Source organism: Quercus robur, chromosome 5 (genome assembly GCF_932294415.1).
Source record: "Quercus robur chromosome 5, dhQueRobu3.1, whole genome shotgun sequence".
Lineage (NCBI taxonomy): Eukaryota > Viridiplantae > Streptophyta > Magnoliopsida > Fagales > Fagaceae > Quercus > Quercus robur.
This window is the reverse complement of record NC_065538.1, coordinates 21650557-21676126: the sequence shown is the minus strand read 5'-3', so window position 1 is coordinate 21676126 and position 25570 is coordinate 21650557. Positions and strand designations below refer to the sequence as shown.

At 32.6% G+C, this 25570-nt stretch overlaps 1 protein-coding gene and 1 pseudogene across 2 annotated transcripts; both read left to right on the top strand.

The window, feature by feature from the left end:
* Positions 1–3609: 3609 nt before the first annotated feature.
* LOC126725501 (G-type lectin S-receptor-like serine/threonine-protein kinase CES101) lies at positions 3610–10900 on the top strand (annotated as a pseudogene).
* A 5256-nt stretch (positions 10901–16156) lies between these two features.
* LOC126725498 (G-type lectin S-receptor-like serine/threonine-protein kinase CES101) lies at positions 16157–20501 on the top strand. 2 transcript variants are annotated; one of them, XM_050430261.1, is made up of 7 exons: positions 16157–17441; positions 18139–18270; positions 18367–18578; positions 19068–19278; positions 19468–19651; positions 19758–19908; positions 19999–20501. In XM_050430261.1, the coding sequence occupies exons 1-7, from the start codon at positions 16211–16213 to the stop codon at positions 20308–20310; spliced, it is 2433 nt and encodes an 810-aa protein (XP_050286218.1). In that variant the 5' UTR covers positions 16157–16210; the 3' UTR covers positions 20311–20501. The 2 variants fall into 2 exon arrangements, with proteins under 2 accessions (XP_050286218.1, XP_050286217.1); XM_050430260.1 differs by having other exon boundaries at positions 16159–17441; positions 19414–19651.
* Positions 20502–25570: the final 5069 nt, after the last annotated feature.

The window sequence follows — 25570 nt, the reverse complement described above, 5'->3', positions numbered from 1 at the left end:
TAACAGGTAATGTCTTATATGTCCCATCCAAATGGTTTTCCTTGTTTTGAGAATCCTATACAGGAGCAGTCCCGTTTGGTTACGTTGTTTTAGTAATATTGTTTGTATTTTTTTGAACTATTCGTGAGTAAAAAAGTATGTGAAGATACGTGTAATATTGTTTAAAAATTGAAAACTATTGTTGCAAGAAAAGAATAAATTCAGTCCAAGATCACTTAACTGACCAACATATAGCAATTTATGAGCAAGCCTAGGAATAAGATAGTTTAAGGAAGGGTCATTTGTGCAATGGCACATTCAGAATGAGTAATAGTCGTAGCAGACCCATTAGCAATGTGAACATGAAGAATATGAGAGGCGACGAATTTGCGAGAAAAAAAGGAGATGGATTAATAAAAGTCACATGATTAGCTGAAGTGGCAGCTGCAGAGTGGTTGGAATTAACGTATGTCAACTTTTAATAATTTTGAATAAAATGTCCCTTTTTTGTGTTAGTTTAAAGACAATAAATAACTTATGGCAAAACTAAGGTATAATGCTTTAGGTGTTATTTCTTAGATTTTCTTTTTAAGATTTAGCCATGTTACTTAACTAAAACATACACTTTCATTCTATGAAAAAAACAATCCACATGGTAGAATCTTAAAAAGAGAACCTAAGGAATAACATCTAAATACTATTTCTAAGTCTTATTCAATAACATAAAAATCACGAGCAGAAAAACTTTCTTGAGTAAAAGTTTGATCAAATGATGGTGTATATGTGGCAGTGAAATAATTGATTATAGCCAGCCACGTAGGTCAGTTTTGGCAAAGTATGTGTACTTGTGTGTGCTACTAGTATTATTGAAAATTAACATAATAAAAAATGAAAAAGAAATAAAATAGGCAAGGAGTAATAAAAAATAATAATATGTATTATTTTAACAGATTCTGATGTGGCTCAAAAGAATTCAAAATGACACATTTTAATTAAAACTATGTCATTTTGAGTTGAGGCCATTAAAAGACACGTTAGCACCAGACATGGATGAAAGAAATCGAATCAAAATTTTACTCAAAAAAAAAAAAAATATATATATATATATATATATCGAATCAAAATACTACATAATTAAGAATACATAATCAAAATTTGAAAAATTTTAGTGGACAAAATCAAAATGACCACACTATTAAGGGCGTAAATTGTAATTTAAGCATTAAAAAAAAAAAAAAAAAGATGAAAGGGGCTATTGAGTACTTCAATTACACATAATTTAAATTTTTTATTAGTAAAATAGCAGAATAAGAGGATAAACTGAAAAGATATATAACTGAAATTTAAATGCAGAAATAACTTTAAATGCAAAAATATAACTGAACATTACTTGAAATGTCTTTTAAAAAATACAAGCTTGAAATAACTAAAATAACTTGAAACACTTACAGGTGCAAGGTAACGACGAGATTTGAACTGAATGCTTAATCAGATATAAAATATTATTTTGCTAAGAAGGTTATCAACTCAGATGAGAAATTGGGTAATAGAATGAGGCATCAATGCCATCAATACGTAATGATGCAAAAATAGGTGAAAACTTGACCACACTGTTCACACCCGGGTGTGGAGTGGAGGGGAAATGTATTTGGCATATGCATGTAACATGTAGACCTAATAATTGAGATAATTACCACTGCATACCCTTAGTGCGGTGGTTACTTTACAAATATAAATACTTGTGAGGTGTGGGGGTAAGGGCCGAGATTCAAGTCCTTAGAAGGGAGTTTTACATACATACAAACTTCGATTAGGATAGAGTATAAATTATATCTTGTATAAAAAAAATTATTGAGATAATTACTATATTGGTTCAAGGTTAGGGTTTTAATTTTCACCTATTTTTGCATAGTATTGATGGCATTGGTTCCTCAATTTCTTTAAGTTGGCTTGATCAACTCAGGTTTGATCGGTGCGATAGGTTAGATTGGTTGGGCCGGGCCGTGTATGTTGACAGGGGGAATGTTGAAATTTTGAAGGTAAAAAATACAAATACAAAAAATCATAAAAATCAAACAACCAAGTACGCATTGCACAAGCAAAGCCTCATTCAAAACCATCAAATTCACAATAAAACAAGTAAATGCCTATATAAAAAAATGCCAAAATAAACCTTAACCTCTTAATATCTGGACCCCCGTGACTGACCTTGTTCAGTGGCTGCCTAAGTCAATGGAGGCTAGCTTGGTTGGTTTGGTGAGACACTCGGACACGGCTACCTCCATATAGTTCCACCTTGCTCTGAAACGTCAATCATATTTGTTCAATTATTTAATATAGATGGTCCAACCGGTACTAATTATGCAGCATATCACGGCACCGTTGTTCAGTGGCTGCCTCCTGACAGTCAGTGGAGGCTAGCTTGGTTGGTTTGGTGAGACACTCGGACACGGCTACCTCCACATAGTTCCACCTTGCTCTGAAACGTCAATCATATTTGTTCAACTAGTCGCTAATCCGTGCTATACACGGGAACCTACCTATTTATGTGATAAACTAAAATGATTTTATAAAATTTTAAATTGATTAAGAAACTACATTATTGCATGAATTTCTCTTGTATAACTTTAATTTATGTTACAATTTGATAAAGAAGTCATTGTTTGAAACTAGAAAGTAATAAGTTTTAAATTTTAATGGGTCTAAACTTTAATCAATGAAAAAAAATCACATGTTAGGTTGTGTTCCTAGCAACCTTGAAAGAAAAAGTAAAGGGAAAAAAACCATGAAATACCATCAAGTAATAAGTTTTAATGGGTTTAAACTACAAACAATGAACAAAAATAATCATAAACAATCATAGGTGCATGGTTTGGTTACCAAGATCAAATGGTTGTAAAACACAATCTTTCAACATTGATTTAGGGTTATGCAGAAGGCAGCATAAATGACAGAAAATTGTTTTTACGTTGTCTACTATGCCAACCATCTAAATATATTAATTCCAAAAAATATTAAATAAAATAATTCTTAGAATTATATGAGATAATTAAGAAGAACATCAAGCCCTTGCGTGGATGTTATTTGTTCTCGTTGAAGAATCAACTTGCTTCCTACTATGGCTTCAATTTGATATGTGTGTTTTCTTTGTGAAAATTTGAGTGACTATGAAGGGTTTCAACCTTGGCATAAGTTTATATTTGTGAAAATTTTTGTTATAGAATTTTAGTTGAAATAGAATTTTCAAGCTTTTGAAACATATATCTAATAAAGTTTTATTTAAACTAAACTATTGTAATACTTGATAAGATATAAAACCAAAAATAAAAAGAATCTAAAATAAATAATAAAAAAAAAAGAAAATAATAATGACGTGAAAAATTATGGGACCTTCAAAATATTCGGTTATATATATATATATATATATAACCAAAAATAAAAAGAATCTAAAATAAATAAAAAAAGAAAAAAAAATAGTAATGACGTGAAAAATTATGGTACTTTCAAAAGTTTTGGTTATATATATATATATATATATATAGAGGTTATAATACGTAGATGGCTAATTAGTACCGGTCCCACCGGCATATTTTATTTTATTTTTTGCTGAATGGTCCCACCGGCTTGTTACATGAATATGAAGCACAAGTTTAGCTTTCTGGAAATCTCCTAGAGCATCCCCCGGAGCTTGTTTTTCCATCGTTGTACTTAAGATGTGAACAAGCCCAATTCTTGCCTGCACCATAGCTTACCAAAAAGAGAATCAAAGATTGCCTTTCATGGAAACCATAGCACCAAAATTTATCTTCAATTTATTATGTTTTCTGCTCATCTTAGGCCCATCTTCTCCCCAGCAGACAAACACATTAGTGCAACGACAGGAGCTCAAAGATGGTGGTGAGTTAGTTTCAGCTGATGGAATCTTTAGATTAGGATTCTTCAACCTTACACCTAACAATTACTACTTAGGTATATGGTACAATGGTGACCGCCTCTCGGATGCAGTGTGGGTTGCCAATCCAGACGCTCCAATCTTTGGCAAATCTTCAAGTCTGACTATTGATGATTATGGGAGCTTGAAAATTTCATACGGCGACGAGGGTCATTCTATTTCACTATATTCAACTCAAGGAGCTAGTAACACTAGTGCTGTTCTACTTGATACCGGTAATTTTGTACTAAAAGAACTGAATTCAGATGGAACTGTGAAGCAGGATTTGTGGCAAAGCTTTGATTATCCCACTGACACACTTCTACCAGGGATGAAACTGGGACTCAACAAAATAACTGGACATAATTGGACTTTAAGATCATGGAAAAGTGTTGTGGTACCTGACTTTGGGTCCTTTTCCTTTGGCATGAACAAGGACCCTAAACCAGGAAATGAATTTGTCATCTTGTGGCACGGGGAAGCCTATTGGACTGGTGGGTTTTCGAACGAAAAGGGTTACCAGTCGTGGCCAACAAATGGTTTCACTTTACCAGATCAAAGAGATGCCTACTACTCCTTTGTGAAGATAACGAATGAGAATGAAACATACTTCAATTACTCAACAAGACTCGGTGCAACATTCCCACGCTTAAGGATAAATTACTTGGGAAACCTTTATTTATATGAAAGTTTGCTTGTTGAATGTAGTACTCTTTCTCCTGCTTCAAATGAAGGATGTGTGAAGCAAACACTTCCGGAATGCAGGAGACATGATTACACATTTATTGAAAATTCAGCTTACATGGTGGACGGCGATGTGTTCGAGTTTAAGGAGAGTGACAACCTGACCCGTGTGGATTGTCAGAACAGATGCCTGAACAATTGTTCTTGTGTTGCCCATGCGTCTTCAAAGCAGGATGAAATTGGCTGTAAGATTTGGACCAGGGTCCCAAGTATTGAAATGTCCCAGAATGCTCCAACACTATACTTCCTTGAATACAAAGGTAAGACTACTTCATGCTGAACTTCACACATTTATTGCATATAATGCTTGTACTAGATTTGCATAAGAACATATAGGAATGGTTTTGATCCGTAGGTTTGATAATCTAGCTGCTTCCTGAAGACCTTGTTAGAAAATTATAGGGTTAATTTGTTGAGGACACGGTAAAAATAGATTAAAGTCCGTTGTATTGATTCCTTAAGATGTTGAATAATTGCCATAAGCTTTATCTTAAAAGGTTTGTGAATCATCCAAATTGTGAAATAAACTAGAACAGACAGATGAAAACAGAGAACCTTTAAGCTCAAACCTTAGTCTTAAGAGTTGTATTTAACTATATTGTTACTGTACATAATCATTACACTGTACAACTTGATTCCTTCAATCTAAGAATATGATTTTTACCATTAACACAATTGCTTTAATCAAGGGATGAACTTCCTTATATGCAATAAGTTGATAAGAAAAAAAATTGGGTATTGCTTTTGCTAGTCAACCTATTCAAAAATCATGGAGACGATTGTGGTTTTTCTCTAACACTGCCCCTGCATAATAAGCTTGGTTTTTCAAATTATGAAAGTGCAAAGCGGATAGGTGCTTCGGTGCACATAAGGTCTTTGAATAAGGAGTTTTAACCAAGAAATTTCGATTTTAGTGTGAGCTACGGGATGGTATTCGGCTTTGGCAGTTGAGTGCTATACCATTTGCTAATTTGCACCACTCTATGATATTGGACCAATACCAAGCAAAACACAATAACCCCCAGTGAAGTTATGATCACCTTCTATCAGTGTCTGAGTAAGCTTGTAACTGTGATAATGATCCATGTTGAATTAACTATGAGATAGTGTAAAACACAATTCACGATTGTCCAATGAACGATGGTGGGTTGGTGCACAAATTTTCATCCTTGATTAACCATGTAAGCCAAATCAGGTCGAGTGAGAGACAATATTGAAGAGAACTGAACACGTGTTGGTATTTGATAGGATCAATGAGAGGATCACCATCATTTGCAGCCATCTTCTTACTTGTGATGGCGGCAAAGAGTACTTTTTGGCATTAACCATTTTAGTATATTGAAAAAGATCAACAACATATTTGGCTAGGCCATTTCCTTGCGGTATAAACTAGAGTTTTTATTTGCTAGGACAGGGCCTTTTTTTTATTAGGAAACCTATGAAAAGTGAACCAGATATACCCTGCTTCAGAAGCTGGATATGGTATTACAATACTACAACCTCTGCTACTGAACTACCAAGCGCTAAGCATACCTACAAAAATATACTTTTAGAAATAGCTCCAGATGGTGTTCATTCTAGTCCCTTTGCAACTGATGATGAAATTCATTTTGCGGTATAGTGAGGTCCTGTTACCTCAGGTGGGTACTGGGGAGGTCTTCATCAGAGAAGTAATGGTAGAGGTTGCTAGAACTTTCGCTACAAGATGTTTGGATTGAGTAAGGTATAGCTGATGAGGAGGTGCAAGGATGGGGAACTAGGCATTGGGTTTGAAGGGACAATAGCTGTTTGAGTATGTGCAATGGTCGCTACAGGTGGTATAATCACTGGAGGAGCCAATGCTAGCGGCATTTGTGAAGTGGCCTTGCAGTTCTTGGAAGGAAGCGTCATTTCAGACAACATGATGCGATAAATACATACGACCATTATCAAGATACAAACGCGAATATCCAGATGATTTAAAGAATACCCCAAAAAGCTGCATTGTTTTGATCGAAATTGAAGCTTATTAGTGTTATAGTGATGAAGACGTGAAAAATAGTGAACCTCTAAGCTCAAAGCCTTAGTCTTAGAGCTGTACATTGTTACTAAATATAGTTACTGTAAAACTGAATCCCTTCCAATCTTATTTCTACCATTAACACAACTGCTCTAAGTGATTGACTTCCTTATATGTTTAAGTTACAAAAAACAAAGGATGTAGTCGATGATAGTCAAATTAATAAAAAATAAGGGGGAATATCTCTAACAATCTGTAGCTTCTTCCAATTAAGGGACTAGTTGTTCTACATTTAAAACACTAGTAAAACATAAATAATTCCAATCCGATAACACTAATAATATTACAGACATCTAATTTTGTTCGAACTCCCAGGAACACAATTCTTCTCACAGGAAAACGGAATTACAGTTAAAAAGGTTGAAGATATCTTTGGTTTAAATTGTGAACAAAGAATCTTAGTCCTAGCTTGAAAAGAAAAATACAAATACTAGAATCCCCAAAGATTTGAAGCCCCTATAGGTCAAAGCCGAAGATGAATCTTGTCAGTCTTATTTTGATTTTTAAAGCACAATCGATCCTTGCATCTTAAAGCATAGTAAATAATTATAAAAGGTGACTGTTACGTCCATATTTTTAGGTTGGCAAACTATGAACAATTGTAACAATTTAGAATCTAGTTTGTCTAGTTAATTGGTATGGGTCAGTTATTTGATCAAGACAAATAAAGGTTTGAACAGTTGAAGACTCAAGAATGTAAGAATTGGACTGTTGTTGCACTGGACGTCAATAGGTCCAAAATCACTTAACTCGACCGGTCGAACTACACATTTGAACTGATTGAGATCTGTGTAGATTGGTTTTTTAGCAGTTCTTCTTAGTTGTTGGATCTAGGATATCTAGCATCTCAAGTACACAATATTAGCAAGTCTTAGAGCACGATTTTACACACATGTGACAATAGTGAATTTGTACACAAATTTGGAATTTTCCAAACTCTCTTAAAGCATCAACTAGAGACCTATTTGCATGGTAAATATCCAATGATTAAGTAAATTTGCTGCATCTAGTTTACAATCATAGTTATTGGCACAAATTTTTGAAAGTAGATCTCAGAGTCACGAACTAGAAGTTCATGTGCAACAAGTCAGAATGGAGGAGTTTGTGAATATCAGAGTTATGTGTGGTTATTTCTGTAAGTACTACATAAGGTAGCATTAGATTTAGAGTTAAATTTTTTGTATAAACTTCTATTCTACTCTAGTGGATTTGTTGCCTCAAGGATTGACAGTTAAATCCTTCTAGGATTTTATAATGAAAAAGGTTTGTTTCATTAGTTTTCTTGTGTCATCATTTTGGAGTCTTTATGTGATCCATGCATGTGTGATGTTATTTAGTTCAAAACTAAAACATAATTACTTACTTGTCTGAGAATTGGCTAATATTGTGACTACTGGAGCCTAGAACCTTAACAAAAAGAGAAAAAAAGAAAAGAAAAGAATACTGTTACTAGTAGAACAGTAAACTTCGTTTGTCAATGCAGCAAAGCCAAACAGGTGGTGGATATGGCTCATTGTGGCAGTAGGGGGAATCATTATCATCTTGTTGTGCTTCTTATATTATGGAAAACAGAAAAAGCACAAAGTGGAAGGTAATCGATGCTCTTGCTAAATATTTTGTTAGACTTACTGATGATCAAGCATATTTAAAAAAAAAAAAAAAAAAGGTAATACTTTGCATGTGTGTGAATTAGGAGAGAGCGAAAGGAAACAAAAGATGCTCATACAAGAGCTTGCAGGGAATGCAATACCTTCCGCTCTAGATGACGAAGGGAAGAAACAAAACAACGATGGGAAAAATAGCCATGAGTTGCATGTCTTAGCTTTGAAAGCATTTATGTTGCGACAAGTAATTTCTCAACAGAAAATAAATTAGGAGAGGGTGGTTTTGGACCAGTTTATAAGGTAAGTTCTTGACACCTCTCAATCTATTTCTCCCCAATAATGCTATCCATATTGTGATGCCCCAATTTGATTGATTGTGTAATATGTGTGCATGTGTGATGAGTCTCACATCGAACATACACTGGGTTGAACTAGACTTTATTAACAACTACAAGGAACCTCAATTGTAACTAATCATTTTAAGGTATAGTGCAGATGTGACTAGCACTTTTCCTTAGGTCATTATACATATAATATATTTTTATAATTTTTTCCATAACTTGTAGAGATGACAAATTCTAATCCACACAACATCACTTTTACCGAGGTCATCTCTTACATTATTTTTATTGACACCAATCACAACCTACTATCTTATCTCAACCATTATAAAAAAAAATCAAATGACATTTGTTATCTTTAGACTTATTGATTTCTTATATATGATAAAAATTTGATTCTATGACTTAACCTAACCTAATTCTCTCTCTATATTTTTTGTTTTTGGGACATAAATGTAACTTATGACAAAGCCTAGTTAATCAATTCAATAAATTGGCACTTGAGTGAGCCCACACATTAAGTAGTATCTTGCAAGAAAGTTGATTAATGTAAATACATACTGAATGAGATAATGTGAATAAAATTAGACTAACGCAATAACTTTCAGTGAAAATTTCCTAATGGACAAGAAATCGCAATAAAGAGACTTTCAAAAAGTTCTGGACAAGGATTGGTAGAATTCAAGAACGAAGCTATTCTCATTGCGAAACTTCAGCACACTAATCTAGTAAGGCTTTTAGGCTTTTGCATTCAAGAAGAAGAAAAAATACTAATCTATGAGTACATGCCCAACAAAAGCTTGGACATCTTCCTATTTGGTAAGACATATGTCCATTACTAGGAAAATTTGGTTATGTGATGATATATATTCTTTTTTATATTATGTACAGTAGATTCAATCAATGCTTATCATTTTCTTGCTATTGTTTTCTACATTGAGTCAAATCCAATTAAAAAGCACATATTAAATTGGAAAACACACTTCAATATCATTGAAGGCATTGCTCAAGGTCTTGTTTATCTCCACAAGTATTCAAGACTAAGAGTAATTCACCGAGACTTAAAAGCAAGCAACATTTTACTTGATGAATTGATGAATCCAAAAATATCTGATTTTGGCATGGCTAGGATCTTTGGATCGAAAGGATCAGAAGAAAACACAAAGAGAGTTGTTGGAACATAGTAAGTATTCATTGCATTTCACGTAAGCACAATTTAATTCTATTTGTGAGTTTGTGTGTGTGTGTGTGTGTATGCATGTGCTTGTTCATACACTAAAGTTCGTTGGTTAATTATTATTTCAGCGGTTATATGTCCCCCGAGTATGCCATGAATGGTGTTGTTTCAATAAAAACCGATGTATTCAGCTTTGGAGTCCTCCTATTGGAAATTGTTAGCGGCAAAAAAAAAAGTAATAATTGCCATTATTTTGATTCTCCACTCAACCTCATAGCATATGTAAGTTTGAGATTTAAGCTTTCTTAACTTGTATATGGAATTTTGAACTTAATAGTTAATAATCTTTGTATAATTGGATTTGTAACAGGCATGGAAATTATGGAATGAAGGTAAGGATTTCGAGCTAATAGACCCAACAATACAGGATGAGTCATGTTGTCCATATGAAGTATCAAGATGAATCCATGTTGGTCTCTTATGTGTACAGGACCAAGCAGCAAACAGACCCACTACGTTGGATGTTGTCTCTATGCTTTCAAATGAAACTCTTCAGCTATCTCCTCCAAAACAACCTGCATTTTTCATTAACACATTTGGAAAAGAGAGAGATTCTAAAAATAAGCGAGAAAATTGTTCCATAAATAATGTCACAATTTCTATGATGGAAGCTAGATGAATACTAAAATAGCTCTTCTATGGGCACTACGAATTCTTACAATATATTTATAATAAGTTGAGGTATTAGCTTACTCTAGATGGAATAAAAAAGAAAAGAAAATACAGACCACAACTCAGAATAAGAGTATTAGAAAAATGTTGTGGAATTTTGTTGTCCTAAACTTTTTCATACTAAACTACACTAGTTAGTATGAATATAGTTTATTATACATGCTTGTGTGAGGGTGGCTATACCGGAATTAGACTAGACAAGATGTATCCATATTTTTAATGGTTTTATTAGGAGTTTTGATAAGGGCTAATATGTCTATACTCTTATCACAATTATTTTTCTTCATGTTGTAAATATTAGCCATGAGAAGAATCATTGATGCTATTGTGAGAGTGAATTGACTTAATTTTTGTCTAATCATTCTGTGCATAATGAAATTGCAGCGTTGAAAAAGACTTGCAGTATCTTATATCTCAAATAGGAATTGTGCATAACTTGAAGCATTCATGCACGGTGGATGAATTCTATCAGTTATCAATGTTCTGGGATGGCTTCCCATTATTACCTCTCGAACTTTCTTCTAGCACAGTCGCAATGCTTCCATTATTGCTACTGAAGCTTGAAGGAAAAAATATTGATGATAAAAAAAAGCCAAAATCAATATACAAATCGGGTTAGGGTGATACCCTTGCCTAGTTGCCCAAATCTGCAGGACTCAGGCGTCAAAAAAAAAAAAAAAAAAAAAAAAACTCACCTCCATATCCTTTAATGGGATGGGTAAAGCCCATTCCATTTGGGTGCAAAATTCTCCACATAATTCATGTTGGGTCTCAATCTAGCCTTGTGTAAATTAAGAAAATCATCTAAGAATTTTAATCAATCACTAAAAACATTATCACAAAAAATTACTTAGCCAAAATATTAATCAAACACAAAAACACAAAAATTTACATTAAGACCATTTCTCTTTGAAAAGAGAAACAGCGGGACAAACTCCATAATCGAAATAAATATCCACTACAATAAAATTAATTATAGATCTTCAATCCCTTTGAATACAATAACTTTCTGTGATTGTAGCACCCAAAAACTTCTCCTTGGAGAAAACTCCAAATTTATCTTCCCTTGTGTATGTTTCACTACTAAAGAAAAATTTCCTTACTTTTTGTGGTCCCCAAACCTCCTTAGGCTATAATACTGTGTGAAGGATTTGGGCCCCAATTTATTTATTTGTGGGCTTTCTTGCAATCCTACAAGTTGAGCTTCAAGCTTCACCTAGATAGTCCAAACTATATCCTTCTCTGAGCTAGTTTACTCACACTCCCTTCCCTTTGTGTATATATCCCCCTTTCCTTGCTTCTACCCCTTTTTCCCAATGTTTTCCCCATGTTTTCCAACCAACCCTTCTTGTTTGCCTCCTCATCCCTTTTATAGTCTCTCATTAGTAGGGCACTCATCATTATCATTTCATCACTTCACACGCATTTCCACTTTTGCCAGAATCCTATGGAATCATCATGTCTTCTGAGAATTCTCTTGGAACTTGTTTCAGATGCCAAATAGTGTTCGGTAGCAAGTTTCACAAAGGCATTAACAGTGCTTGGTCACCGACCTAAATTTGACCGTCCCCTCCTTAGCTTCCCTTTGGCTTATTAGTTAGTATTGGGCCCAACCTGGCCCGAACACAATAGGGTTCCCCTGAACGCTAATCCTTAGACTCTTGCATATTTACCAATGGATTGACCCTATACCCATAGTGTTGGGCCTTGGTCACACAAGCCGTTCCTGGTCACTTGGGCCCAAGCCCCTACACTTTTCTTTGCACTCACACACATAGAGTGCACCTTGTTGTCAATATCATCTCCTTAATTTGTGCGCTATAATTAAAATACCTTTGTAAAGAAATCCCAAACTTTATTATGTCTCTCCTTGTGCTACATTCCCAGGGAAAATTTTCTTGTATTATCTCTTGGTTTCTATTATTCTTTCCCTTATCCCATAGTGAGGGTATTTTGCCCAAGTCTTTAAATCATTTATAGCATTGTCTATTTATAAGACTTTAATTTTTATTCCTTGTTGGAAAATGAATTAGGGAAGTTAATACCACGCAAGTATTGGCTGTACTAGCGAAATATTTCATACTAGTAATCCTCCAAAATTTATTAGGGGAAAAAAAATACTAGGTTGTACTACTCTATACATGGCATATTTCGGATATTTCGTCTAGTATTGGCGTTTCGACCGATACAATAAAAAAATTGAAAAAGAAAAAAAATTGAATTTTTTTATATAAAAAATTGTTATTTAGGCTAATATATTGATAAATGTACTTAGGCTAATATTTAAACTTGTAAAATATGTGGATTTTAAATTCAATATTGATAAACATAAAAATTAATAAATAAATACTAACATATATATATATATATATATATATCGGGTATTTACAAAACGGTATACTGGTATCAACCAGTATCGATATATTTTATTTCCTTGACTAAACTGAAACAGCCTCCGATACAATTTGACTCCCTTGCAATGAAGACGATCTTTAAAAAGGAATATTCTTTTCTTCCACTCCAATAAATAGCTTTTTTTTTTTCTTCATGAAAAGGAATTTGAGGCAATTTTCCAAACAATTGTTGGCTTACATTAATCATATATATTCAACATTGGCGGCTGATAAGTTTAGGATTAGGATTCTTCAACCTTACAATTAACAATTTCCAACTCAAAATATGGTAATACGATTGTGACCGCCTCACGAATGTAGCATGGGTTGCCAACTAGACGCTCCAATGTTTGGCTACTCTATAAGTCTTACTATTGATGGCTATGGGAGCTTGAAAATTTCAAACAGCAAAGGGGGTCATAAATCTAAATAATGACGTTTCACCCAAAACCAGGTCATGTTGCACACGTTTGTTATTCTTTTAAGTAAAAGATCAAGTTACACAGTAATTTTAAGAATTATACCATCTAACTTTTTATTGAATTAAAATTTTGAAAGTATTATTCTTAAATTACATTTTCTCTATGTACTTTATATGCATACCAAATTTAATGTGAGGATATTATTTACTATTTAATTTATAAAATTATATTTTATTCATAATTTTAATATACAAAAGTTAGAAGTTTAAACAATTTATGGATGAGATAGTTTTAATCCCTAATCATCTTGAAATTTTGCAAGTATGTGTATCAAAAAAAAAAAAATTAAATAAATAATTTTTTTTTTTTGCAAGTATGGAAGATTTAGAAAAAAAATGTAATCCAACAATAAATTTGTAACTATTTGCTTTCGATAAAAAAAAAAAGAAAAAAAACAATATATATATATATATATATATATATATTGTGTAACATTATCTAAAGTTACACCAAGTATAACTTGAAACTAGAGTTGATTCATTTTCTTATATTTAAACATTAAATAAAAAAATTTCTATTCTTCTCTTCTTCTGAGATGGAAACATGAATGTATTTTACTAGTAATTATAATATGCACTAGATAAAGTAATACAATACAACTTCACTTATCCTTAAAAGTATCTAATAGTCCCAACGCATAATAAAAACAAATTTAATATATTACTCATTGAATTAGACAAAAAAAAAAAAAAAAAAAAATCTACAATTAAACTAAATACAAATACCATCTATAAGGTTAAGCAACCAAAGGGCGACTCAAATCAATTTTGGGGCAAAAAAGCCTTTTCTTATATTTAAATAATATATTTATTTCTTTTATTTAATATATATTTTTCTTGATTTTTGAAATGTAAAATTATTAAAAAAAATTTATTCAAGTTCCGCAATTTTTTATATTCAAGTTCCACTAACGTTTTATTTTTTTATTAATAATAAGGCTAATCTACTTAATCTTTCTTTCTATATAATCAATATTAAATAGTATTTTTATTAATTTTAATTTTAAAAAACTTTTTTATGAAATGCAACTATAAAAATTACTTTTACTCAAAATATACAAATTACATATCCCACTTAGAATAAAAAGGACCAATTCTATCTTCTTCTTTTTAATTTTTTTTTAAAATCAACCTGTATAAATAGAAAGTTGAAACTAATTTTTTTTTTTTTTTTTTTTTTTATAGAGAAATACTAATTAATTAATTTTTTTTTTAAATGTAAGAAGGTAACAAAAGTGGTACATCAATCCACGTGATAATAGGTGCAAAGGAGTAAACCAGTGAATGTGTGTGGAGAAGATGATAAGGTTTGTTCAAAATGATGTGATGTCAGAATACGTACAGAGGTGTAAACGTGGGATATAGCGGGCCTTAATCTTCCCGTTTTAAATTTTTTTTAAAAAAGAATGCTTTTCTGTTTTGGATACAATGGGTCTTTTTAGTACACAATGCATTCAATTGGAAAATAAAGGGAGGCTAATTGTTTTTATATTTTTACTTTTTAATTTTTGGGTGAAGCAAGCCTTAATTAAAATGTTAAGACAAATAAATATAGATATATTATATTAGTTAATAGAGGAGGCCTTAGGCAAATGACTTAAGTTTCCTGAGTGGTTAGGCTGTCCTAGCATTTTGATTTTTTATTTATCAGTTTTTTTTAACAATTAAGATATTAAATACTAATAAGAAAATCAAAGAGAAAATTAAATAAATAGTAAATTGCAAATTACACCTTTAAAGTTTTTGGGTGTTTGGATTTTATATCCTGAAGTTTTAGAATTTGAATTTTATCCTCTAAGTTTTAGAGGGGTTTGAATTTTACTTTTTAAAGTTTTGAGGTGTTTAAATTTGATACTATGAAGTTTCATAATTTGGGAGTATAAAATTTAAACACTCTCAAACTTTAAAAGTAAAAATGTGAATGTGGACTCTAAGAATATATATATATAATTTTATATAAAGAATTAAAAAAATTTGAGGCAAAATTTTATTCATTATCCACAAAAAGAGTGTGAAATTTTATTTAAAAAATAAAAAAATACTAAGAGATAAGTACACGTAGTCCCATGATTACTCTTTATATAAAATAATTATGCAACCTCACATCCTCATCCTAATTTGTTAAATGATCATGCTAACGAGTGCCCTTAAGACATTTGTTAATAATCTATTTTAGAAAAATTTTAATATCACTTTTATGGGAAATAAAAAAAGTTGTCAAAATATTAATTATTTTTTTCTTTTCCCATAAAATAATTTTTTAACTGAATTCTTAACCAGTACTTTAAAAGTACTCGTTAGCATTTCTCTTTGTTAAAAATGAGTGTATATTAGTTATTACACACAGACTGCTTTATAGAGTTCTACACACTTAATTGAAACAAAAGCAATCAAAATCATGATTTGAAGTTGAAAGTTGTGTTTATTAGACAGAAACTATTTCCCATAATTTTAATGTTCCCTTCAAATTTTTTTTAAAATTTTCTAAAATAGAATTAACAATTTGGAACAAACGAAGAAAAAACTTTTGTGAAAATTTTTGGGATTCTAAATTTACTGATTGGTTAAAATTTGTGGGCCCTCTCAAGTGCATGAGTCAGCGTAGCAGTTGAAACCAATCAATCCTTTAATAAGTTGAAAATTTCAAACAATAGGCGACTGATTAGTACCGGGACCATGATCTTACCATAATTTATTAGAAGAATATGAACCACATACGTACCATTCGCAATTAAAGCCTCCCAAACCGTTTCTTTAATTACCGTCATTATGTACACAGTGAACAAACACATTTCTGCAGCATACCTAATTACCAAAAAGAATCAGAGGCTGTCTTTCATGGCAAGCATAGCACGAAAGTTTATTCCCAATTTTTTATGTCTGCTACTCTTCCTGGGTCTATCTTCTTCCCAGGAGCGAAACACATTAGTGCAACGACAGGAGCTCAAAGATGGAGGTGAATTAGTTTCAGCTGATGGAAAGTTTAGATTAGGATTCTTCAACCTTACAAGTAACAATTCCTACTTAGGAATATGGTATGATGGTGACTCCCTCACGAATGTAGTGTGGGTTGCCAATCCAAATGCTCCACTGTTTGGAAATTCTGTAAGTCTTAGTATTGATGACTATGGGGTTTTGAAAATTTCATACAGCGAAATGGTTCCTCCTATTTCACTAAATCCAGGACAAGAAGCCAGTAATTGTAGTGCTGTTCTACTTGACACTGGTAACTTTGTACTACATGAACTGAATTCAGATGGAACTGTGAAGAGGGAATTGTGGCAAAGCTTTGACAATCCCACTGATACACTTCTGCCAGGAATGAAACTGGGATTCAACAAAAAAAGTGGACAATCTTGGTCTCTAAAATCAAGGAGAAGTGATGTGGTACCTGACACAGGGGCCTTTACTTTTGGCATGAACGAAGACTCTATACCTGGAAATGAGTTCAACATCATGCAGCACGAGGAGGAGTATTGGACAGGTGGGTTTTCGCAAGATGAGGGTTACCAGCACAAGCCAATAAATGGTTTCACTTTACAAGATCAAAGAGGTTCCTCTTACGCCTTTTCAAAGATATCGAATGAGAATGAAACATACTTCAACTATTCGGCAAATAAAGACATCAAAACGTTCCCACGGTTAAGGATAGATTACTTGGGAAAGCTTTATTTAGGTGAAAGGTTGCTTGTTCAATGTAGTTTTCCTTCCCTTGCTTCAGATGATCAAGGATGTGTGAAGAAAAAGCTTCCGGGGTGCAGGAGCCATGATATTACATTTGCTGAACGTTCAGGTTACTTTGTGGATACTGATGGATATGAGTTTCATGCGGATGACAACCTGACCCATGTGGATTGTGAAGACAAATGCTTGATCATTTGTTCTTGTGTTGCCTTTGAACCTTCAAAGGAAGATGGCACCGGCTGTAAGGTTTGGACCACCATGCCAAATTTTCAGATGTCTGAAAATGCATCTAAAGTGTACTTCCTTGAATATAAAGGTAAGACTACTTAATGCTGAATTTATCACATATTTTGCTTTTAATTGATGTAGAACATGTGCTAAGAACATACGATATATGCATGACTTTGATGTGTAGGTTTGAAAATCTAGATGCTTACTAAAGACCTTTGTAGAAAACAGATAAAATCAACTCTATTGAGTTTTTAACTAGTAGATCAATTGCCGTAAGTTTTATCTCGAGAGGCTTGAGAATCATCCATATTTGCGGAATAAATTAAAACAAAAGGTGTCGTAATATAATAACAAACATAGAGTCCTAGTCCTTGCTTAAAAAAAAAAAAAAAAAAAAAACAGAGGGAAGAGGATCTCAGAAGATTTAAAGGCTCAATATGTCAACGCTTATTAAGAGAACTTATATGACATGTCGTTTTGTAAATTTAAATACAAACGGCAGGTAGCATAGGAATAATCTTATAGTGGAGTCATGACTCATGTAGGTTGTTATAACCGTTGCTAGTTTGTTATTATTTTCCGTCCAACTCTGTTATTAACTTACTAGCTATATAAACAAACAGAGCTTGTAATTCACTTTAAGCGTAATGCAATATATTCATTCAATCTTAATAAATCACAAACAGTACATGCATCTTAATGAATGGTAAATGATTAGAAGAAGAAAAACAAACAAAAATACTATTGTTAGTAGAATGGTAAAAATTTGTTTGTCAATGCAGCAAAGTTGTCTGTCAATGCAGCAAAGCCAAATAGGTGGTGGATATGGCTCATTGTGGCAGTAGGAGGAGTCATTATCATCTTGTTCTTCTCCTTATGCTATGCAAAAATAAATAAAAAACGCGTAGCGGAAGGTAATCAATGCTCTCGCTATAGATTTTGTTAGATATATTGCTGATGATCAAGTAGTAACAAACTTTCAATTAATACTTTGCATTTATGTTAATTAGGGGAGAGAAAAAGGAAACAAAATATGCTCATACAAGAACTCGGAGGTAATGCAATACCTTCCACCGTACATGACAACGTGAACAATCAAAACAATGATGGGCAAACTAGCCATGAGTTGCATGTCTTTAGCTTTGAAAGCATTACAATTGCTACAAGTAATTTCTCAACTGAAAATAAATTAGGAGAGGGTGGTTTTGGACCAGTTTATAAGGTAAGGCCTGTCAATTCTCTATTCATTTCTTTACAACATTACTAAAAAGTATAAATATAACAAATTTTACTGTTTGGTGAGATGATAGATTTTGATTAGCGCAACATCATTTTTATTATTGGGGTCTTCACCAGCATTATTTTTATTGTACAACAATCACAATCGGCCATTTTTGCAGTTGTGACAAATCTTGTAAACTTTGTTGTACTTTTATACTTGTGGATTTCTTTATGATAACCATTTGAATCTAAGACCTATCTTAACCTAATTCTCTCTCCTTTTCTTTTTGTTTTTGGAATAAAATTTGAACTCAAGACTTACTCTAGTTAATCTAAGTTAGTATAGTTAATCCAATTAATCCGATCAATGAATTAGCACTTTGAGTAAGCCCAAAGGATAGCTAGAAACTTTCTAGAAAGTTAAAAAATGAAAATACACATTGAATTAAGATAATGAGAGTAAAATATGACTAATGCGATATACTTTCAGGGAAAATTACCTGATGGACGAGAAATAGCAATAAAGAGACTTTCAAAAAGTTCTGGACAAGGATTGTTAGAATTCAAGAATGAAGTTATTCTCATTGCCAAACTCCAACACACTAATCTCGTAAGACTTTTAGGATTTTGCATTCAAGAAGAAGAAAATATGCTAATCTATGAGTACATGCCCAACAAAAGCTTAGACATCTTCCTATTTGGTAAGACATATGTCCATTACTAGGGAAATTTGGTTATGTGATGATATATATTCCTTTTTATATTGTATAGACTCAATCAATACTTATCATTTTCTTGCTTATTTTTTATTTTTTTATTTTTGTAAAATGAGTCAGATCGTACTAAAAAGTACATATTAAATTGGAAAACACGCTTCAATATTATTGAAGGCATTGCTCAAGGACTTGTTTATCTCCACAAATATTCAAGACTAAGAATTGTTCACCGAGACTTAAAAGCTAGCAACATTTTGCTTGATGAAGAGATGAATCCAAAAATATCCGATTTTGGGTTAGCTAGAATATTTGGATTGAAAGAATCAGAAGAAAACACAAATAGAGTTGTTGGAACATAGTAAGTATTCATTGCATTTCAAGCAAGTGCAATCAAATTTACTCTATTTGTGAGCATGTATGTGCTTGTTTAGACACTAAAGCTCATTGGTTAATTGTTATTTCAGTGGTTATATGTCCCCAGAGTATGCCATGAATGGTATTGTTTCAATAAAAACTGACGTATTCAGCTTTGGAGTTCTATTATTAGAAATTGTGAGCGGCAAGAAAAATAATAGTCGTTATCATTCTGATCATCCACTCAACCTTATAGATTATGTAAGTTTTTCATTGGACCTTTCTTAATTTGTATACATGGAATTTTGAATGTAATAGTTAATAATGTTCGTATAACTGGACTTGTATCAGGCATGGAAATTATGGAATGAAGGTAAGGATTTGGAGCTAATTGACCCAACAATATTAGATGACTCATGCAGTCTATATGAAGTATCAAGATGCATTCATGTTGGTCTCTTATGCGTGCAAGACCAAGCAACAGATAGACCGACCATGATGAATGTTGTTTCTATGCTTTCAAATGAAACTCTTCAACTATCTCCTCCAACGCAACCTATTTTTTTTATTAACACATTTGTGGAAGAGAATCCTGTTTCTGAAATTAAGCCAGAAAGTTGTTCCGTAAATAATGTCACAGTTTCTGTGATGAAACCTAGATAAATACTAGAATATAGTATGTATATATATGCCATCTCAAAAAAAAAAAAAAAAGTATGTATATATATGCCTATGTGATAACTGATAAGGGCTATTCTCGATTATGACTAGTCAAGATGTATCCCTGTTTCTAATGTTTTTATTAGAAGCCTTGATAATTGCAAATATATATATTCTTGATCACAATTATCTTTCTTCTTGTTATAAGCAATGAGAAGAATCATTGATTCACGTGAGACTTATAGCCTCTTTGGATAGATGGGGAGTAAAGGGGAGTAGAGTAGAGGGAGGAAGAGTAAGTTAAATTACCTTATTTGGATGTTTTTTAAGGGAGGAGGGGGAGGGATTTGGAGGGGTTCTAACTACTTCTAACCCCTCATTTTCAATTCCCCCAAATTGGAGTGATTTGGAGGGAGAGTAGAGCATAGAAATATTTGACCAAATAAATTACAAAATTTACCCTTACTATATTAACAAAATTACAAACTATGAAGAAATGTTAATTATTCCCCTCTCCCTTACTTAATTTTAAAAACATCCAAATAAGGTGGAGGATAACTACTCCCTTTCTATTCTCCTCCCCACTACTCTCCTCTCCCTCCAAACTTCCAAACATAGTACTAACTGATTTAATTTTTAGCCAAATTGTTTTAGCTCAGTTGTGATAGGTAAAGCTAACCATCTGGGTTATAAGAGGTGTTTCAATTGATTGAACTTACCTTAAAGTTAACTAACTAGACATATTTGATACAATAATTGCTATAATACAACAAACTCTACCTTCAATAGCATCTATTCTCTTCCATTTGGTGAATTTTTTCCCCTTCTTTGTGGAACCTATTATACACATGCCATTTCATGCTTTGCATTATAACTCGAGCCCCCCTATTCCTAATGACGACCCATATATCACAATTTGCAAAGCATGTGCTACTCATTTAATGCATCTTGATACATAATTTAAAAAAAGAAAAGAAAAAAAAGATGAATAGTGCAATGGTGCTTTTGTTTCTTTGCTTGCGGGACCAAGGACAGAGCCACTGTTGGACTAGGAGGAGCAATGCCCCCCCCCCCCCCCCCCCCTAATTTTTTTAAATATATATATATATATATATATGTGTGTGTGTACTAATTTTAGCAAATTATATTTTACTCCCCTTAAACAATATCATTGATTATTTTAAGAGTAATGTTATACTCACAAACTTTTTTACAAACAGTTTTGGTAGCAAATTCTTATTGGTTTGTATATGAGCTCACTACTTACATCATTTTTTTACTTAGTAATAACCACCTATTATCTCAGAAATTAATAGAAAAAGTTTGTAACTCTAGCATTTTCCTCATTTTAGTGACCATAAAAAAAATTTATAGATCTAAAATCTAAAACAAAATATAGCCAAAAAAAAAAAATTAGCTCAACGACAAAAATTACCAATAGTAAAACTAAAGAAAAAATTAAGCCCAATCAACCAATTTTATCCAAAATAAACAACCATACCCTTTTAAAAACTTCTAAACAAAAATAATTTTGTTCTTACCAAAAAAAAAAAAAAAATCCTCAACAATTAAGTAGTAGTAGAGTCATAGGTTGAAACCGTCACACATAACCAATAGTAAAACCACCCCCCTAACTCAAAGTTATAGCTCTCTCTCTGTGCAAGACAACGTAGATGGTTAAGGATATTGCATACGCTATTCCTGGAACCATAGCTAGGAATTCAATATTATAGGAGCGTGCATATTTTATACCAAAATAATAATAATAATAATAATAATAATAATAAAGGACTGAATTTTCGATTTTGATTGTAACCCTTTTAAAGGTTGTTTCTCAATTAGTCAATTTTGTATGAACAATAAATTTCATTATGAATTAAATTAGTTGGATTTATTAATCGTTATTATGTAAGTGAAAGTATACTACAGAAAATTATTGAATACTTTGGGAGTACCTTAAATACATACTCTCCATTCTCACATGACTGTGGGTCCTATTAATTAAATTTGATTAGTGGGATCTACAGTTATGTAAGAGGGAAGAGTATGCATTTATAGTACTATGGAAGTACCCAATAATTACCCGTATACTATGTGGTTGTATTCTCTTTCTCTCTCTCTTTCTATTTCTATACATAGGCAAAACTCAAAGAAAGTCTAATTAGAATTCTAAATTAGAGTCCAATTTTGCGTCATGTGTTTGCATTTATGTAGGGATCACACCATAATTATCCTTCTAGGTGTTCAATTAGAATTTGAAATTGAAATCCAATTTTGTTTCATGTATCTAAATTGATGTAAGGACTACACAATAGCTATCATATTCAAATTACGTATGGAATTAATTGTCTTGGAAGAGCATATATAACAGATTTGCTTGACAGATTCTAAAGTTTACCCTATAACATAATGCCCACACACTCTTTCTCTCGGCTCTTCCCTTTCCGATCGAACTGAATGACTCTTCATTTATCTAATTCTTTACGCACGTTAGTTGCCTCAACTCCTAAAACATCAGATGATCGGAGGTTTTCTCTTTCTCTCAATTGGAAGGGAAAAAGTTTTGATTTTAGTTTCTGCTAAAAAAAGGCTCCATGCAAAGCAACATGTCAGTCTGCAATTCTTCATTAGGGATTTGCACCCGAAGGAAGGAGGATGACAAGTTGCCCAATTATCATGGGAGAAGAATTACAGAATTCGTAAGGTGTGTGTTCCAAGTTTTTTTTTTCTCCCCTAAAAAAAATGAAGCTACTGTTCAGTTTTGATTTGTGCCCGAGATTTTGTTTTTGAGTGATTTGAATGAGTTCTTGATGCTGATTTAATATGTTCTGTTTTAGTTTTCGCCATTTGCTTGTCTGTTTTAGTTTTTCTGTTAAACCACAATGAAGCTACTGTTTCAGTTTTGATTTGTGCCTGAGATTTTGTTTTTGAGTGATTTGAATGAGTTCTTGATGCCGATTTAATATGTTCTGTTTTAGTTTTCGCCATTTGCTTGTCTGTTTTAGTTTTTCTGTTAAACCACAACAAAAGTTTCCTTCCATGTGTTTTATAAATTAAAAAAAGAAATGACGACCATGTAATTTAGATAGTAACATGTTCCACAAAAACAAAAACGCTTTGGCTGGCCATATTTATGTCAAGTTAGTCACCCTGTTTATTGCACCACATGATTGAAGGTATTGCTAAGCTTCTTCAGATATGCATGCATAACTAACTTGCAAAACAACATTCAATCCAATAGTTTTGTAGGCAAGATTGAGTGAGATAGAGCACTAACTACTACAAACAGACCCTAATTCAAAGTCCATCTATTCGCTTTTTCAAATTAGTTCTTTACGCGCATGTGTAGTCAACATCATCAATTTTACTTCCATAAAACTCTAATATAATAAATTGCACCAGTTACAGAGTACATCAAGTATAGACACATATAAATGTTGGTTTTTTTCGCACGCATGAGTCATCAATTTCCATCGATTTATGTATGAATAATGTCACATTCCGTAATGGAAGCTAGATAAATAGTAAAATATGTTCACTATATATGTATGAATATAGTATATATGCATGCATGCATATTTAATGAGGCTATAGCCGTTTGGGACTAAACAAGCTTCTAGTAGTATGTTTAATGGTTTATTAGAATTTTTAATGAGGAGTATATGCCTATACCTAATTGCATTTTCTTTCTTCTTGTTGAAAGCAATTAGAAGAACTATTGAAGCTTTTGTAATTTAATTAATTAATTTTGGGCAAAAGTGTCCTAGTTCATGTGTGATAGGTAAAGCCAACCATCAGGGTTCCAGTGGGTGCTACAAGGAATTAATTTACCACAGTGCTAACAAAGACATATTTGATATGTGTAATTATTCAGTGGTTTATGTGGGTACTGTATTTTGTTAGCTTCAATTTGTATGTTAAAATACCAATTTAAGTTCTATAAAGTCAAAAATGCATTTTTAATATAGAAAAATAAGGAATTGCTTGAAATAATATAATTTGCCTTGATCAGACGTTAGTAAATCATTTTGATGCTTTAAGAGCTCAAAATACCATTTTAGACCAAGTTTGATTAAGTCTGACCAAGTTGGTCGACAATCAAATTAGTCCAAAATTCATATGATACCTGAATTCCACCTTGTTTTAACCTAATCCACCATTTAAAGTCAATTAACTAATTTTGACCAACCCTGATCAAGGCCTAATTAGGTTTTGACCAAAAGTCCAACCATCCCATTGTAATGAATTTGTGCTCATGTTAAAAATCATGAAATTTTCTTTAAAATGATAGTTCACAATCCCAAATCGATGTTGAAATGAATAAGATATTATAAAATACTGAATCTTTGATAAAAAGAATTTCAGTTTTGCAAAGTTTGATTCTTGTTTAATCTCGATTAAATTATATTCAAACGGCCCCTAATTAGCCAAAAAGAGGAGTCTTTAGAAAGGCTTCATGATGAACTTCAATTTGGTGTAATTGACGACAAAAACTCCACTTGAATAAAAAGAATTTACCAAAAATATTAAAGTGGAAACTTTATGCAGGATCATGACCTTTTTTCCAAACCTCCAACCCGAGAATCTGTACAATAGAGAAGCATATTAAGAAAATAGGAATCACAACCTTTACAACGACACCTTCCTTGGCCAAAACGGAGATCACCAAGAGGCAAGACCATAAAGTAAGTTCACAAAGTTAGAACAAATTGCACCAAATCCATTTTTCGAGAAAAAAGCTGTTGTTTTTGGGGTGTCTTTGCACTAAACATTGTTTAGTTCTAACCATGAATGATGCAAAAAGTTGGAACTTTCATGAGTTATGATCAATTATCTATGTCATGAAAAAAACTGCTTGACAATATCATCTCGGGATTCAAAGATATCACATGCAATTTATAGGAAAAAGGTCATCCTTTCAAATTTCTGCACATAACCACCATTCTTCCTGCTAGAATATCTTCACGACCACTGTTTTGAATGGAATAAAGCATGTACCTTTGAAAAATAGACTACAAGACCTTTCTGATGTCTATAAGAACGCAAAAATTCGACTTCAGAAAGGCACTCAAATAGCCACTAAAAGATAGGACAGAGAAAGGGAGAAAATAGGACCAGAATGAACTAGAAGCTTGTGGAAAATGAGCTAGCAAGGAGGCCCAGCCCTGCCATGCGGCTGTCTCATGCCTCATTAGGGCGAAAGGACACACACAAAGCTTTCGAAACTCCTATATAGTATGTTAGGGACATATTTGATGTAATT

Excerpts from the sequence above, each read along its gene's own strand:
- LOC126725498 (XM_050430260.1), top strand. The coding sequence starts at position 16,211 with ATGTACACAGTGAACAAACACATTTCTGCAGCATACCTAATTACCAAA. Across the intron at positions 18,271-18,366 it reads TAAAAAACGCGTAGCGGAAG|GGGAGAGAAAAAGGAAACAA; the intron begins GTAATCAATGCT and ends TATGTTAATTAG. Across the intron at positions 19,652-19,757 it reads AATAGAGTTGTTGGAACATA|TGGTTATATGTCCCCAGAGT; the intron begins GTAAGTATTCAT and ends TTGTTATTTCAG.